The sequence below is a fragment of the Lemur catta genome, chromosome 16 (assembly GCF_020740605.2).
Source record: "Lemur catta isolate mLemCat1 chromosome 16, mLemCat1.pri, whole genome shotgun sequence".
NCBI classification, from domain to species: Eukaryota; Metazoa; Chordata; class Mammalia; order Primates; family Lemuridae; genus Lemur; species Lemur catta.
Genome location: NC_059143.1, coordinates 47,517,539 through 47,534,212, shown reverse-complemented (window position 1 = coordinate 47,534,212; position 16,674 = coordinate 47,517,539). Strand labels below are relative to the sequence as shown.

Below are 16,674 nucleotides of genomic sequence, written 5' to 3'. Positions count from 1 at the left end.
TTACCAGTACTAGCCTATTCTGTTTTACTTTCTATCAATAAGTGTTATGTTACGTGATGTTTAGAAATATAGTACATATTCAGGAAAGAATTCCAATGTAATGTTTTCATATTAAAGGCATAATTGCATATTTTAGTGCAATGTGATAAGCTGTTATTTTATGGGGGAGAAGTAAACATTCCCCTATCCACTTTCAAATTGGATAACAATGGTCACTTTTATAAATGTATTTAGAGTCCTAAATACCACCTTCTTTCCTGGGGAGAGTTCTTGGTTGAGTAATTCACCAAGCACAATAAACCCAACAACTCATTCTGTGATGTAACATATTGATAACCACTGAAATTTAAAAACAAAAAAATCAAAACCTTACAGTATGAAAAGTTAATGAAAAGTAGGCCAGGGGCAGTGGATCATGCCTGTAATTCCAGCACTCTGGGAGGCCAAGGCAGGAGGATTGCTTGAGGCCAGGAGTTTAAGACCAGCCTGAGCAAGAATAAAACCCTGTCTCTACAAAAAATAGAAAATTAGCTGGGCGTGGTGGTGCAGACCTGTAGTCCCAGCTACTTGAGAGGCTGAGGCAGGAGGATTGCTTGAGCCCAGGAGTTTGAGGTTAAAGTGAGCTATGATGATGCTACTACATGCTAGGCTGGGAGACAGAGCAAGACCCTGTTTCAAATAAATAAATAAATAAATAAATAAATTACAGGGCAAAGGGAGAATGAAATGGACAAACATTCTTGGTATGTATAGCCCTGAGACTTGAATTGTATTGGGAAAGTAAATATACTGGTTTACATTTAAGAATCCTATTATACTAATGTGTCTAATATAGTATAAAGTAATACATTACATATTTGTAGAATTATAGAGATGAATACAGATTAGGATCAAGCAACATTCCTTCTTACAAATATAGACACTGAGGCATGATGACATAGATCCTGAACAAAGCAATTTTAACTTTTAAGAAAAATAAATACTCATGATGCTTGAAAGTTAAATTTCAAAGGGACTAAGAAATTGGAATAAGCACAACAGTTTAAGACCTGCCTTCTCTTTTTAAAAATATCATTTGATGATAGGAGTTTAAACATTAGAATATGAATTTAAACAATTTAATAAAATAAGCAATAAAATCAAGTATGGTATTTTTATTACTGATATTTATCTATAGTAAATCAAATATTAAGGAAATGCATTGCACTGACTATAAGAACTATGTTGCTGATTAATTGAGAAAATTCGAGAGAAAAAAACTATTTATAAAACTAAAATCACAAAATTTTTGGATGTACAGTTTATTTTATACATAAGATGTAAGTCTTATGTTAATAAGTTCATATTTTTTTCTAAATTTTGTGGTGTAAGCTTTGTATTATTTGGCTGTCTATTGGTAAGTATAGTATTTAATAGAACCATTAAAAAGATGAAGAGCCAACAGTAGTAACGTAGTAAGTTTGGAAGCTTCTGGAACACCAAAGGAACTGACAGCAAATGAACAGTCATTGAGGAAGGGACTACTCTTGCAGTCCATGTGGGATGTTCTTAGCAAGCTTGACAGGAGCCAGGACCTTCCATAACATGAGCCACACCCTAGAATGGAACGTGCGTGAACGGCGTATTTGGGAGGGGTGATTTGCTATGACAATATTACTCACATAAAATTATGATTTAAGAAGCACACATGTAATATAACATGCAGGTACCACATACTCACACTTCTTTTGTCTAAGGAAAATTCCTAAATGACAAGTGATGTTTAACAATCAGTCCATTTTCCAGAGCTTATTTCATGGCCATGTGACATGTGCAGTCATTCTGACTCCACGCTTGGTTTAAAGTTCTGCTGACATCTTGAAATCCTTAATCATTTTAGAACAAGGGGCCTGTATTTTCATTTTGAATTGCAAATTATATAGTCAGTCCTGCCATATATCAAATAGATACAAAAGTGGAATCTATTTGCTTGCAGGTTACATCTTAAAATAATCCTACCTCCCAGGAAGTTTGTGGACATTATGAAGATAGGTGATGAGAAACTTCACAGTCTTTTTAACACTGCATTATCTTGTTTCTAGTGTCATGCTATTGGCTTATTGAAGTAAATTGTCAACATTGGGTTTTGCAAATACTCACATTCTGGCTTTGTGGAAGAAGAAATAAAGGTAGAAAATACAGTTACCCTCTGGTCATTCATCCTGTAAACAGTGCTACATATGGAATTTGTGTTCTAAGAACACGTTACTTTCTTAGAAGTTAAACAGTTGTATAGAAATGCACCTAACATTTATACCAGTACCATGCTGTTTTGGTTACTATAGCCTTGAAGTATAATTTGACGTTGGGTAATGTGATACTCCCAAATTTGTTCTTTTTGTTTAGGATTGCTTTGGCTATTCAAGCTCTTTTTTGTTTCCATATGAATTTAGCAACTTGGATGGAACTGGAGGCCATTATCCTAAGTGGAGTAACTCAGGAGCAGAAAACCAAATGCCACATGTTCTTACTTATAAGTGGGAGCTAAACTATGGGAACAGAGAGTCATACAGAGTGGTATAATGGATACTGGAGACTCAAAAGGAGGGAGGAAACGAGTGAGGGATACAAAAATTACCTATTGGCTACATTGTATACTATTTGGGTGATAGGTACACTGAAAGCCCAAACTTCACCACTATACAACTCATTCATGTAAAAAAATCATTTGTATCCCTAAATCTACTGGAATTTAAAAAAAGTGCTCCTAACAATGATGGCCTGGGCCTATTTTTACAAAATCTTTATTTAGAATATTTTCAGCATTTTCCTGTGAAAATTTTACTTTCTTCCACCAAACCCTTAGATTTGAAGTGGAAAATAATGTTATTTTTCACATCAATAAGAATCAGACTTCCACCAAGTAAGGAAGGCCAATTGTAACTTGATTTACAGCTCTTCATGCCCTTCAGGACTGAAGACTTACCATTTTTGTCAGAAAAATGTAATTTATTTTTCTTGCAAAAAATGTATTCTCCATAGTATGAATTACCTAAAGGACAAAAATGCCTAGAACATCTCTGTACTAATGGCTATAGAAAGAGAAGTCCCAATGATAACCATAATTACAGCATTTAAAAAATTAAACTAAACCTTTTTTATCTCCTATAATACATGGCCCTTTCAATTCTGAAGTTAAAATTAAGTTTGAGGAACTAATAATGTAATCCTATGACATATACTATTGTCCAGTTGATAAATTGGTGAGGCTTTTCTTAACTGGGTTATATGAAAATCCTTTTATCTTGCAGGAAAGCTAAAACCACAAGGCAATCATTAGTAGCAGCAAAATATTTAATCCTTGGGGTTACTGCATGTTATTTTGGGGCAGGTTATATAAGGTAGGAGTGTATAATCCGTGAGCAAATTGTCAGAAACTTGTCAATGTCTTTTTACGTTGCAAAGAGTAGACACATAAGACAAGAGGTGGGTGTCTGAATTTAGAGTTCTCAGATCTATTATTAAATCAAACGTGAGCACACTTTCTACATTCACAAGATTCATACTATAAATCAAATACTTTCATTTACTTCTCCTTCAAAACTTACTTCATCATAACTGTTTCTTTTCCATTAGACTTTTCAGGTGCTTTCCAATCTCTACCACTACGCTGGTATAAAATATGCATCAGAGTCTCTATGAAAGTTCTAATGAATGAGCTAGGATTGAATTTACTTCTCTGTTCACGTGCATTACAATTGTCATTCCCAAAAGACATTTAAAGTATTTATTTCCACAGTGATTTGAGAATCAACTAATATTGCCCTTTTTGTAAATATAGAACACAGTATCAATGACATTAAAATATTCATTTAGGATCACAGGTACTATCAAATATTCATAATCATAAATTTATATAGTTGAAGAATTCTACTCCATTATAAAGGTAAAATTATTTTTAAAAAGAGAAATTTTGGATTATCATGGTCATGAAAAAAATCAATGGCATACATCTACCACTATTTACACCCACCTGTTCTTCCCTACACAAAGACAGAAAAGCCAAATGGATTAAAATATTATTTTATAACCAAGATAACAATGTTCCACATACAGTCTTAATATAAACTATTTCAGCTTATAAGCAAAACAGAACAAAACAACCACATAGTCTAGCCATACAATCTTACAACTCATGGTAAAAATTTTTCCCCTAAAATTAAAAAATCATTTTAATTTAGTTTTTGATTTAGCAGATCATCATTGTAATTGTTATGTTTAAACTAGTATCCCTGAGAAAACCAGCATCTGGAAGAATAAACTGAACCTACTACCTATTCTGCTATACTGCAGAGAGGTTTCTGCTTGAGATTTAAATTCTACCATGTATAATTCCCAATTCATAAAGAAAGCAAAAACACAAATAAAATTTAAAGGTAAATAATCAATATTTTGTTAAACAGTAGATAGTAGCTGAAATTCTTTTGAATATATAGTATTCTTTTTAATTTTGTTAGGATACTAATGATTATAATAAAGTATTCTTTAAAAGGTGATAACTCTTCTATAAATAATATGCTATTTACTACCAAAGTATTATTGAGAGAAGAACAATAAAAATATAGTGTCTGTTATCAGTCCAAACTATGTTTAATAATAATATATTAATTCTAAACCAACATATAAATGATTATTAATACTTTACAAGAATGTCCCTTTTCAGTGTTTACCTGTCTTTGGTTCCACTGAGAAGTATGGCTGTCCTTGAAGAATGCTGTAGACCACTCTGGCGCTGTTGCCATATGTAGGGTCATCAGCATCCGTCGCTGTCACTTGGACTACTGAGGTGCCTAGATGCCAATCCAAAAACCACTGAATTAAAAACTTCTGAACATCACAAAACAACTGACAAAATGTTGCAGATTCTACATTAGACTTATTTGAAATTTTTCATTTATCTTCTTTTAAAAAGTTCTAAGCCTGTTTGAATTAGCCATGTAAATAACTTACATGTGTGTATAATAATCATGCTTTTGATTCTGGTATCAGAGTATTATCAAAATCAAAACTATAGTGAATTATGCAGCTTCTAAAACAAAAAGCTCACATATACCCAATTTGCATAGCTACATTTTATGTAGGAAAACATAAAAATTTATGCTAATCTTAGCAAGCCAAGAATGCCTAAATTGCCCATGAGAACTAGAAGCATGAAGTTGAATTGAATTGCTCAAATGCACCTCAAAAATTCCTGTTTTAATAAATGTTACTAATTTGGGGAGGAAAATGTGCTTTCTCTTTTATCGAAAACTTCCAAAATCTTGTTACTGTTAGTGTTGTTGCTGTTGCTGTTGTTAAGCAACAACAGCAGGGATCAGTATGAAGGTGTGGGCAGTACTGAGAAAGCGTGAATCACCTGCTTGGTCATAGAAATGATTACTTATGTGCTAACTCTAGTAAGATCTTGCCACTGTGGTTCAGAATTCTTCCCAATCACAAGCATTGATTCTTCTGTCTCACTGTCAGTTTGTATTTCTCTAGCAGCTAGTCATGGAATCACAAGTAATTTTCCCTCTCTCATCTGATTGGAACAGAAATTTAGGGTCACTAAAATTTAATTCCCTAAAAGGCACACAAAATATACATCTTTGTAATCCTACTTCCCAGAGTAGTAAATGTGTTGATTGCATGATTGAATGAATGAATTAACCTTTATTTAAGGTAAAACAAATCACATTGGTTAAATTGCCCCTGTCTTAAAATATGTTCCACCTATTATTTTTAAATAAACTTTCCACTTCAATATTAAAAACAGCAGGAAATAAATATATAAATCAACTGGTCTCTTTTCCAGTCCCATAATATTTTTTTAAAGATCATCCACACTTTAATTACATACTCCCAATAAACTATTCCAGAAGTACTTGAAGAAGTAAAATTTAAAACATAATTTATATTATTTGATATAAATAAACTACTTACTGGAAATGCTTTACTTGCTGTTTTCTTCTAGTAATGGGGCAATGCTAACAGGACTTTGAGTAAAACAGCCTTCATTATATTCTTATATATTTCCAAATGGGTGTTGTCTTACCATTGTTATAAATTCACTATAAAATTTCAAGCATTTAAGTTTTCAGAGAAATGACAAAAAGATTAGTGGCAGCATGTGAATGGACATGTGCGGCCCAAGTACACTCACTACAATTAAATAGCCTAGTCAATCCAGATGTTAGCCTGCCTAGCCAACGATGGCCATCTTGATACACTGGCCACAAAGTCATTCTTAGAACAGTGAATCATTACCTTAATATCATGGAAAGAAAAGTAAAAGATCATCACTGGCCTGCATCTGGAAGTATTTTGTTTTTTAACTTCCTAGGCATAATTGTAATCATTTAAAATGTGTGTTTATGTGGGTATAGTTGAAAAAGGAATATAAGATACAAGTAATTTCTTCAAGACATTCAGATAGCTATGTAAAAGGAAGTTTCCTAATTTTTCACATAAATAAAACAATGTGTTGAATTAAAGGGTACTGACCACTGTCATGTCTCAAAGTTTCCTTTCACGCAGACAATTGCTATACACATACTAATGTGTTTTTTTCCCCACTTCTTCTTAATGACAATTCAATTTTAAATACAAACCTCCTAAAAATCAGAAACTCACTACAAAAGCAGCATGTTCTTTACTTACCCACAGGAGACATTTCAGGAACTCCTGCGGTGTATGGACCATCCAAAAATTTGGGTTCATTGTCATTGATATCCTGAATTTTGATGACAAACTCAGATTCGGGCTCCACGGGTTTGTTGGTGAGCCGGTCCAGCGCTTGAGCTCGGAGCGTGTAGTAGGCCTGCTCCTCGCGATCCAGTCTCTTGGTAGCATGAATATCCCCAGTGTTCTCATCAATAATGAAAATGGAACTTGCCCCTTCGCCTGACAAGATGTATTTGATGGAACCATCTCCTTTATCAACATCAGAGTGAAGCTGGTGAAAAATTCATGTGAGATGAGATTAACTTACAAGAGAGTCAGCTATATGTAGATATGTAAAAATAATTCTTATGTCAGGCAGCAGTACATGAAATTTTATTGTTCTTGGAAAGATAAGCTGAATGCTTATTGTGCACAACAGAAAGGCTATTAGAATGTGTCAGCTTGTACGCGTGAGCAAGACAATTTCATTTCTTCCTGTAAACAGTCTCATTTCCAAAGGTATTTTATTATTATTCCCAAAGTTAGGAAATTGTTGTAGTGTTATTTTTGATTTGGTTTGTCCTTGCCACTTCTAGCCATCTTCTTTGAACAGAGCAGGCATTCAGTAAACATGTATAATTCGTTGATTTGATCTTATTCCAAGCAAAGAGACTTTCTATAGAACATTTGTAAATTTAGTTCTAACGTATAATTTAATATGCTCAGAAATCCTCACCTTCTTTAAGGGTGACCTTTTCTCCCTCCTCCCTGGCCCCTACTCACAGTACGTTCTGTGATTAACAAATACAGATGGATGTCCAGTCACTAAATCTGTCTTCCAAATCCTGTTCTGTGTTTTAAAATATGAAGCAGAAAAAATTACACGGCTCTCCAAAGTGGGAATTTAAAATCAATACGTGCATAGGACTTCAACTAAAACCTTTCTTGAAATACCAGGAACTGCATTAGATTTGCATGATTAACCCCGGCATCAGCAGCAGAGGTAGCACCTACTGATTTGCATTTCATATCTGGGACTGTCCCTGCTGTATGTCAGAACATTATGTTGAACAGAGGAACCCTGGGAAACTCAGAAATAATTACACATTTTCCTGAACTTCATAACCTGAGAAACACACTACACAGCCTATCATTTCAACAATCTTTCATTCTCTATAACTGCTATCATTCTGGACTTTGGTTAAAATGAATATAAAAACCCAATTTACCAAATAAAAAAGCTTTTTAAAGCCCTACGGAACTGGGATTGCATTTTTAAAAAGAATTAGGTGCTAAGAAATAGAAAACATGGAAAAAAAAAAACACTTAGGAAAGTATGGGCACAGTAGATTTTCATCCTTACCATGGTTTCCTGTAAGTGATTCTTCCCTTACACTGTAACAGCTGTGTTTATATCTGCTGCAGAGTATTTAAATACCTGGAGCAAATCTTTCTGTATCTGAAGTTTTTAGTCAGGACTAAATAATACAAAAAATAATTCTGGCACAAGTTATAATTTAAATGTTTTCAACGTGGAATTATCTAGTAGATAACTGTGCCACGCGTTTATCCAGCGTATGGGGAAGGTGCGTTCTCGAACTATTGTGAATCACTTAATTTTCTTGAGTCATTCTCAGGGTTATTATTATTATGTACTTATCTCTCTCTAATTTAAGAAGGAATAAATATGAGAATTATTAGTTTGAACTATTGAGAACTTCCTAGGTGTCAGTCACTATTCTTAACATTCTCTACATAGCACTCATTCAATATTCACAACTGCTGTTATTAATCCTATCAACAGATGAGGAAACTGAGGTACAGAAAGGCTAAATACCAGGATTATGAAAGCTGGTAGGCTGGGGGAAGGCCCAAGGTTCCATTCCCTGCAATGCGATCCTGCCTCTGAGTCAGGATGTCATGTGTGGGAGCTGTCCTGTGTGGGGGGCACCAAGAGTCCTGCAAAGGAGAACTTAGAGAAAGAAGGATACATGCAACAAGTCCCCACTCAATAACTCCCCAAATCTTAGAGAAGCTCAGTGCTTTGGAATGATTTCCATCAGTGCATTTTATGACTTACCAGAACAGTCTTTTCTTGCCATTATATAACAATAAACTCTATCACATTTAACAATGCATAGCAAAAATCTTGAGTTCTGAGACAAATGCAGATGATGGATGAAAATAAATTGTTTTTAAGCTTCCAGTCCCTCAACTCACATTCAATGCTGCTCTCTTAATGCTACCTGTCCCTCTCCTGTGCTCGTATGGGGCAGTACTTTGTGGTGTCTTGTCTACATCCTACTGCCGACATTCGTGTGAAACGTTAGAGAAACAGCCAGGTAACCATAAAAAATACCAGTAATACATGGTTTGTGTCTTTAATCAAAAGTTTTCCCCACCCCAAAATCACACTAAAGGCTTCCATTTATAGAACCAGCCCTCGTAATTAACTAGTTCCTATCAACTGATTGCTGTTTTCATGGCATGGTTATTCATTGTCCCTGTGGTATTCCAGGTATGGGGAGAGGATAAATGTCTTTTCAATATGAAATATACATTACTGGCTATGAACTTCACCCTGTGCTGTGATGCTGTATTTTACACTATGGTGGTGTTCGTTGTTCTCCATTACTGACAGCATTAAGAGCTTAAAAGTAAAAGGTTCATTTGGTTGTTTTTCCAGTCGTTCAACAGAAAGATTGCTTCTCTTCTACTATCCCCCCAACACTCACTCACACACACACACACACACATGTCCTGTTTCAGAAGCCATGAACTTCACTATCTTTCCTGTCACTAACAATTTCTCCCTGCTGGTACCATCACTAGGCTTGTAATCATTGCCAACACTCACAAGCAGAAAATTACTTGGAATCTAAACTCAGTGTCCTTGCAAGGTTAGTGTAAGCATCTGTGGTTAAAAGTGGTTGACTAACTTTGATTTGTTAAGATGGGTACGTAATTATCAGATGCATTCAGACGTTTAATCTGTGAGACTATGTGCATTATACTAATCTTGAGAGGTGAAATGAAACTTCCGCTTTTACTGAAAAACTACTGTCTCACCCAGATGAAAAAGAATGCTCAGCAAAGAAGAAAAATGTTGTAGAAATAACAAATAACATCTTAAGTTGACATGTGTCTATGTAGGTGCACACACACACACACACACACACACACACACAGACATATCTTTGTAAATAACTGGCTATTACAAATAGAACTGAGAAGTGTTACTCTTCACAGTGAAAACCTATGGCCAGAAAGCAACATCAAAAACAAAAAAAAACTATGGTCTCACAATATGGTAAATGAATAAAAAAAAAATGACAAACACAACCCAAACCCAAACCAAATGTTTGCACTGTATTTGGGGCAGAATAGAACTCATAATGTTATGTCTATTTCACTTGGAAATACCCCTATGAATGTGATCCTGAGATTAGTCTAGACAATAACTAAAAAAAAAAAAATCTCAGTTCATTAATCATCCGACAAAACTCACCTTTACTGCCTGGGTTCCTGAATTTTTTTTCAAAGTATTTGTGTGACTCTAAAGTAAATATTTAAATTAAAGGATTTTTTTTTTTCAAATGAGCATAAAAAGTAAGGAGCACAGAACCCTTATTTGAGTCTATCTCATGATCAGGCAAAAGATAAGCAGAGGGGGAGGTATAATGATTATGTGAATCCTATATGTTACTATGTCAGCATCATGTATGGAAAAATGTAAGAAATATCAAACTGGGTTGGACTTTCGTAATCTACACAGGCCAGGAATGCAAAGAACATGGTACAGGTACCCAAAAATATATCTCTTAATAATCTATTACATTTCCATCATCCTGCTTGATAAAGCACCCCCATGTGTCTATTATATCCTATACTGTTTTCATTTTCTCTGAACTACACTCCTAGTTCAGAATCCTCTAACCTTTCACTTGGGCTGTTACAAAACTCCTTAATTATTCCCTACTTTTAATAACTCACATTGTCCAGGCTGTTATAACAGTCAGAACTTAAAATATACATTAAATTCCATCACATCATCCATCAAATATGGTTTTACATATCACGAGTATCTTTACTGAGTACTAAAACATAGTATTGAGAGATGATACCATCTCACATTTGTACAGCAATACTGGCTCTGAAGGACTTTTCATGATGGACCAGCACATGGGCATGGCATGGGGCTCCCCAGGGTCCAGCCAACTGTGAAGCATCTGTTGCTGTGGTTATGTTCGTTTTAGAACATGTGGAAAGCACATCCTTGCTGAGAATCCAGTTCTTTAGAAGTCACTGGAAAGTGAGAGGAACATTTACCCGACTGACTCTTGATCCTCATCCTTTGGCCTTTTCAGCATGCTCATGAAATATGTCTGATTACTTCCCATGGTTTAACCAAAAATTCTAGGCATGGGGCCCAATCTGGGTGTACACCATCTCCCTATTCTCACTTTTCCACCACATTTCACATTCTACGCTCCAAGCATGTTGGACAGGTCCCTCTGTCTGAGCATAGCAAGCATTTCCCACCTTTTCAACACATCCTTCATTGTCTTACACACTAACTGACATCCAATTCAGCTTAATACAAATTCCCTTTTACTGAAACTTTACAATTGTCCTATTATTTTTCATAGCATTTTGTTCAAATTTCTATGGCAAAATTCATTTAATTCTGCTTCATACTGAAAATCTAGTTTAGTTGTTTTTATAGCCAACTTAATTATTAATAAACTCCTTGAGAATTTAGGTTCAAATTTATCATCATAGTCCATATTCTCAATAAACAGTACGTTGTATTAAATTTGGTAAGTTTATAATTCACTTTTTAAAATAGTAGTATTTGTTTTATTTCAATTTCTATCCTTTTAAGTTCTAATAACATTAGGCAAAAAATAAAACAAACAAAAAACATCCTCTGTCTCTGACTTCTCCCTAATCCCCTGAACCATCTAGTTGGAGTTCAGATACTTCATTTTGTTGCTCATGGTAATATAATACTAGGCGTGTTATTTTCTACTTTCACATTTACATGTTTGTGTTTCCCAGGAGACAGAGCCCTCGCAGAGACAGACATGCTTTCTTATTTCTCTCTGTTTCTCTTTTCCCCAGCTTTTCTTATACAGTAGTTCTATCTCCCTTTCTCTTTCTTTGTCTGTCTCTCATACACACACACACACACACACACACACACACACACACACAAAGGTCCTCAAGGAAGGTTGAAAGATCCTTGCATGTTCTGAGATGCCAGAATCTTCATGATTTTCATTAATTATTTTTTGTCCATCATTTATTTTTTATTTTAAGATCGTAGCAACCAAAACTAAAACCAGAGCAGCGCACTGCCATTCTGACTATTTATTACATCTGTTTAACCAGATTGGACCTGATATGAGCTACCTGGTCTAGTATTTTCAATCCATCTGATTAAAGAAAAGTCTGAAAATAGGAAATTTTTCTCAATTTAGCAGACTGAGGTAAAAAAAAAAATCAATTCAACAAATTGGTCAACTTTTCATTCCTCTCTGTACTTCTTAAGCTCTGCTTGTTATTTGATGTTCCTGATGATCTTATCTTTACTCTGACTCTTAACCCACTCCTCTGTAAAATGGAGATAAATATATCCACAATTGGACTTCACTGAACAATGGTGACCACTACTTCAGATGATATGGTGGAATGTAATAAATTACCATAATACTGGGATTTCACTTTTTAATGTTTTTGGCTTTAAAAAACATACTAAATTTTCATGTCACAAAAAAGAGCAAATATAGACATAACATGAAACTATTGGGAAAGAGATATTTATTATGAAAGCTTTGACATTAATACAATAAAAATAAATTAAAGCCTATGTTATTCTCACTGACCTATTTACAATAATTATAGTTTTATTTTCAATTTTTCCTTGTAATGGACATTGGGAGAAGAAAAAAATGCCAACTATAACTTTATACTGCTATTGCAAGGATATATAAAAATGTAGTGATGCTGGTAGAAAAAAAAGTGTGCTTCTTTGAGCAGTGAGTTAATCAATCTGAGAGTGATTTATATAAAATATTAGCAAAGGTCTTTAAAGTGAATGTTCTATCATTTATTTAGTTATTATAAATTCCTGACTTTTAAAGTTTAAAATTATATTCCAGATTGTTAGAACAAATGCAGGACGCTTTTATTAAGCTTTTACAAGGTTAAAATTATAAGTATAGCATGTGGCCACTGGCCAAATTCTTGGCCCAAACTGATTTTCCAGTTGCAGTGGTTTGGAGAGGGATGGGGAAGGAAGAGTCTGAATGGAAGAAAGCCAGCTCTCTGGCCTCTCCTGACACTCTCCTTGGAGGGGAGCCCCATACGGAGTGTCCAAGCTCTGGGATCATGCAAGTTCTCTCCACTATACCATGTTTGTCACTGTGCTTGGGCCCATGGGGGTGGAAAAGCCTCCAAGAAACTTGGTAGCCACTGGCCACTGAATGCTTGTGGAAGGGTGAGAAGGATCACTCCTTACCCTTTCACTGGGCTCAGAGCCTCTCTGATATCTTTTTTCCTTAATCTCCTTCCTTCTCTGCTTTGAAATTTTCCTCCATTAGATCCCCGCAGGCTTTGGCACCTCTCTCTATGACCTACACCCACATTGCATCTCCTCTCCCCTCTCCCCTATCTGAAATCCTATCATCCCTCTGGGATGGTCCAGCCAGTGATGTCTCTAATAGGCCATCTTTTCTCTCTCTCATGATAAAAGCCCTCAACAATCTTGGCATGGAAAGAATGTATCTTAAAATTATAAAAACCATATATGACCAAACCATAGCCAACATCATACTGAATGGAGAAAAGTTGAAAGCATTCCCATGAAGAACTGGAATGAGACAGGGATGCCCATTTTCAACAGTTCTATTCAACATAGCCCTGGAAGTCCTACCCAGAGAAATCAGGCAAAAGAAAGAAATTAAGGATGTCCAGATTGGGAAAGAAGAGGTCAAACTACCGCTTTTTGTCGATGATATGATCTTATATCTAGAAAGTCCCAAAGATTCCACCAAAAGACTCCTGGAATTGATAAATAAATTCATCAAAGTCTCAAGTTACAAAAACAATGTACACATATCAGTAGCATTTCTACACACCAGTAATAGTCAAGCTGAGAATCAAATCAAAGACTCAATACCATTCACAATAGCTACAAAGAAAATAAAATACCTAGGAATATACTTAACCAAGGAAGAGAAAGATTTCTACAAAGAGAAATACCAAACACTAAGGAAAGAATTGTCAGATGATACAAACAAATGGAAAAACATATTATGCCCATGGATTAGTAGATTCAACATTGTTAAAATGTCCATACTGCCCAAAGTAATTGACAGCTTCAATACAATCCCCATGAAAATACCAATGTCATGTTTCACAGATATAGAAAATATAATTGTATGTTTTGTTTGGAAAGAGAAAAGAGACTAAATCATTTGGAAAGAGAAAAGAGACTGAATAGTCAAAGCAATCTTAAGCAAAAAGAACATATCCTGGAGGCATCACATTTCCAGAATTCAAATTCTACTATAAGGCTATAGTAACCAAAACAGCATGGTATTGGCACAAAAATAGAGATGTAGACCAATGGAACACAACAGAGAAATCAGATATAAAACCATCCACATTCAGCCAACTGACCTTTGACAAAGAAGACAACCAACAATATACACTGGAGAAAAGAATCATTATTCAATAAATGGTGATGGGAAAATTTGATTGTCACATGCAGAACAATGAAACAGGATCCATATTTCTTACCACTCACAAAAATTAATTCAAGATGGATAAAAGGCTTAAATGTAAGGCATGAAACCATAAGAATTCTAAAACAAAATGTTACAAAAACTCTTCTAGATATTGGCCAAGGCAAAAAATTTATGAAGGGTGCCCTAATGGCAATCATAGCAACAGCAAAAATAAATAAATGGGACTTGATTAAATTCAAAAGCTTTTGCACAGCCACGGAAATAATCAACAGAGCAAATAGACAACCCACAGAATGGGAGAAAATATTTGTAAGATATATATATCAGTAAAGAGCTAATAACCAGAATCTACAAAGAATTCAAGCAAATTAGCAAGAAAGAATCAAACAACCCCATCAAAAAATGGACAAAAGATATGAACAGGAGCTTCTCAAAAGAAGATAAGCAAATGGCCAGTAAACATATGCAAAAAGGCTCAACATCACTAATCATCAGGAAAATGCAAATCAAAACCACAATGAGATATCACATTACCCCTTTTATAATGGCTTTTATTAAAAAGTCCAAAAACAATAGATGCAGCCATGGATGCAGATAGAAAAAAATGCTTATTCACTGTAGGTAGGACTGCAAATTAGTACAGCTTCTATGCAAAATAGCATGGAGATACCTTAAAGAACTAAAATAGACTACCATTTGATCCAGCAATCCCACTACCAGGTATTTACCTGAAGAAGAAGGCATTTTATCAAAAAGATACCTGCATGTGAATGTTTATTGCAGCACAATTCATAATTGCAAAGATGTGGAATCAACCCAAGTGACATCAGTTCCTGAGTGGGTTAACAAAAGGTGGTATATGTATAACATGAAACACTACTGAGCAATGAAGGATGACTTAATGCCTTTTGCAAAAATATGGATGAGACTGGAGAGCATTATTGTAAGTGAAGTATCTAAAGAATGGAAAAACAAACACCACATGTACTGTCTATTAAATTTAACTAACTGATGAGCTCATATGTGCATAGAGGGAAGTAAAACTCGTTGGGAATCAAGCAGGTAGGTGGGGGGAGGAGGAGATGGACAGAAACCTACCTAATGAGTAACACTATCTTGGTGACAGGCACACTTATAACCATGACTCAAGCATTATAAAAGCAATTAAAAAGCAAAAGTATTTGTACCCCATGATACTTTGAAATTAAAAACAAAACTGTAAGTATAGAAGGTAGATTTAAACAATAATTGGCAGAAATAAACCTACATGAATATTCACATTATAAAGAAGCTTTCTTTTCTCATTATGCCTTTTAAAAAACATTTTTCGCATGCCACTGGTTACCTTGTACTTATCAAACGGTTGAAGAAATATTATAGATGAAAACAAGTGCATGAGCCATTTCTTTCTGGCTGAAGTATTCCTAATTTATAATTATCATCATGGTCCAGGGTAATCGAACACAATTTACTTGTAAAATACTTTTGATGAAGATGTGTAATTTAAGAAGTATAAGTATTAATTATTACACAGAAATTAATAAAGGAAAGGGATATAATTGAGAAGTGTACAGATAATGGTAAATTTGCCAAGAAAATCTCATTCTTTTTTTCCTTTATTTTAATGAATAAAAAGGAAGAGTTACCCATATTGTTTTTATTCTCAGAAAAAGTTTACAGTAATTAAGTTGTAATGAACTTTCATTCTGGAGTCTTAGTTCATTTACCTAGTAGCAGAAGGACACAGTTGTAAGGTCAATGCAATGGAGCCCAGGTGTGAATACTGAATCTCCCTTCTGTTCCCTGTTGTGCTGCCTTGACCACTTTTAAATCCCAGTTGACTCCTCTGTTATAGATCATATCTGTAAACATGCACATAGCCTTCAATGCTGAAGTAAGGACAAAATGAAGTAATGCATCTGAAAACCTTTTCATAAAGTGAAACCTTCTATCCATATTTATAAGTTTCCATACGTTAGTACAATAGAAATACCTGCATTCCTTAGGTAAAACCATCTTGCTTTTTTGTGACAAAGTCATACACCTACTGCATGGTTACTCAGAGCTTCACGTTCACAACCACAGCTTTTTGATCAGGGACCAAGAGATAGCAACTCAGAAAAGCATTCTCTGTTCCACACAGCTACATTCACTTCCCTGAAGAAAATTCCACAGCACTGATCTCATCCTATCTCTGATTGCTATCTCTAGGCCAGATCCAAAACTTTCACACAACTTA

General features: G+C 34.8%; 1 protein-coding gene across 1 annotated transcript in view; it reads right to left on the bottom strand.

Annotated features, from left to right (window-relative positions):
* Positions 1 to 16,674, bottom strand: part of CDH7 (cadherin 7) — a 113,036-nt gene that overhangs the window by 50,380 nt on the left and 45,982 nt on the right. Inside the window, exons 3-4 of the mRNA XM_045527430.1 lie at positions 6,679 to 6,973; positions 4,710 to 4,829 (exon numbers count right to left, since the gene is read on the bottom strand). Of these exons, the coding sequence (XP_045383386.1) occupies positions 4,710 to 4,829; positions 6,679 to 6,973 (415 nt within the window). The remainder of the gene's footprint in view (positions 1 to 4,709; positions 4,830 to 6,678; positions 6,974 to 16,674) is intronic.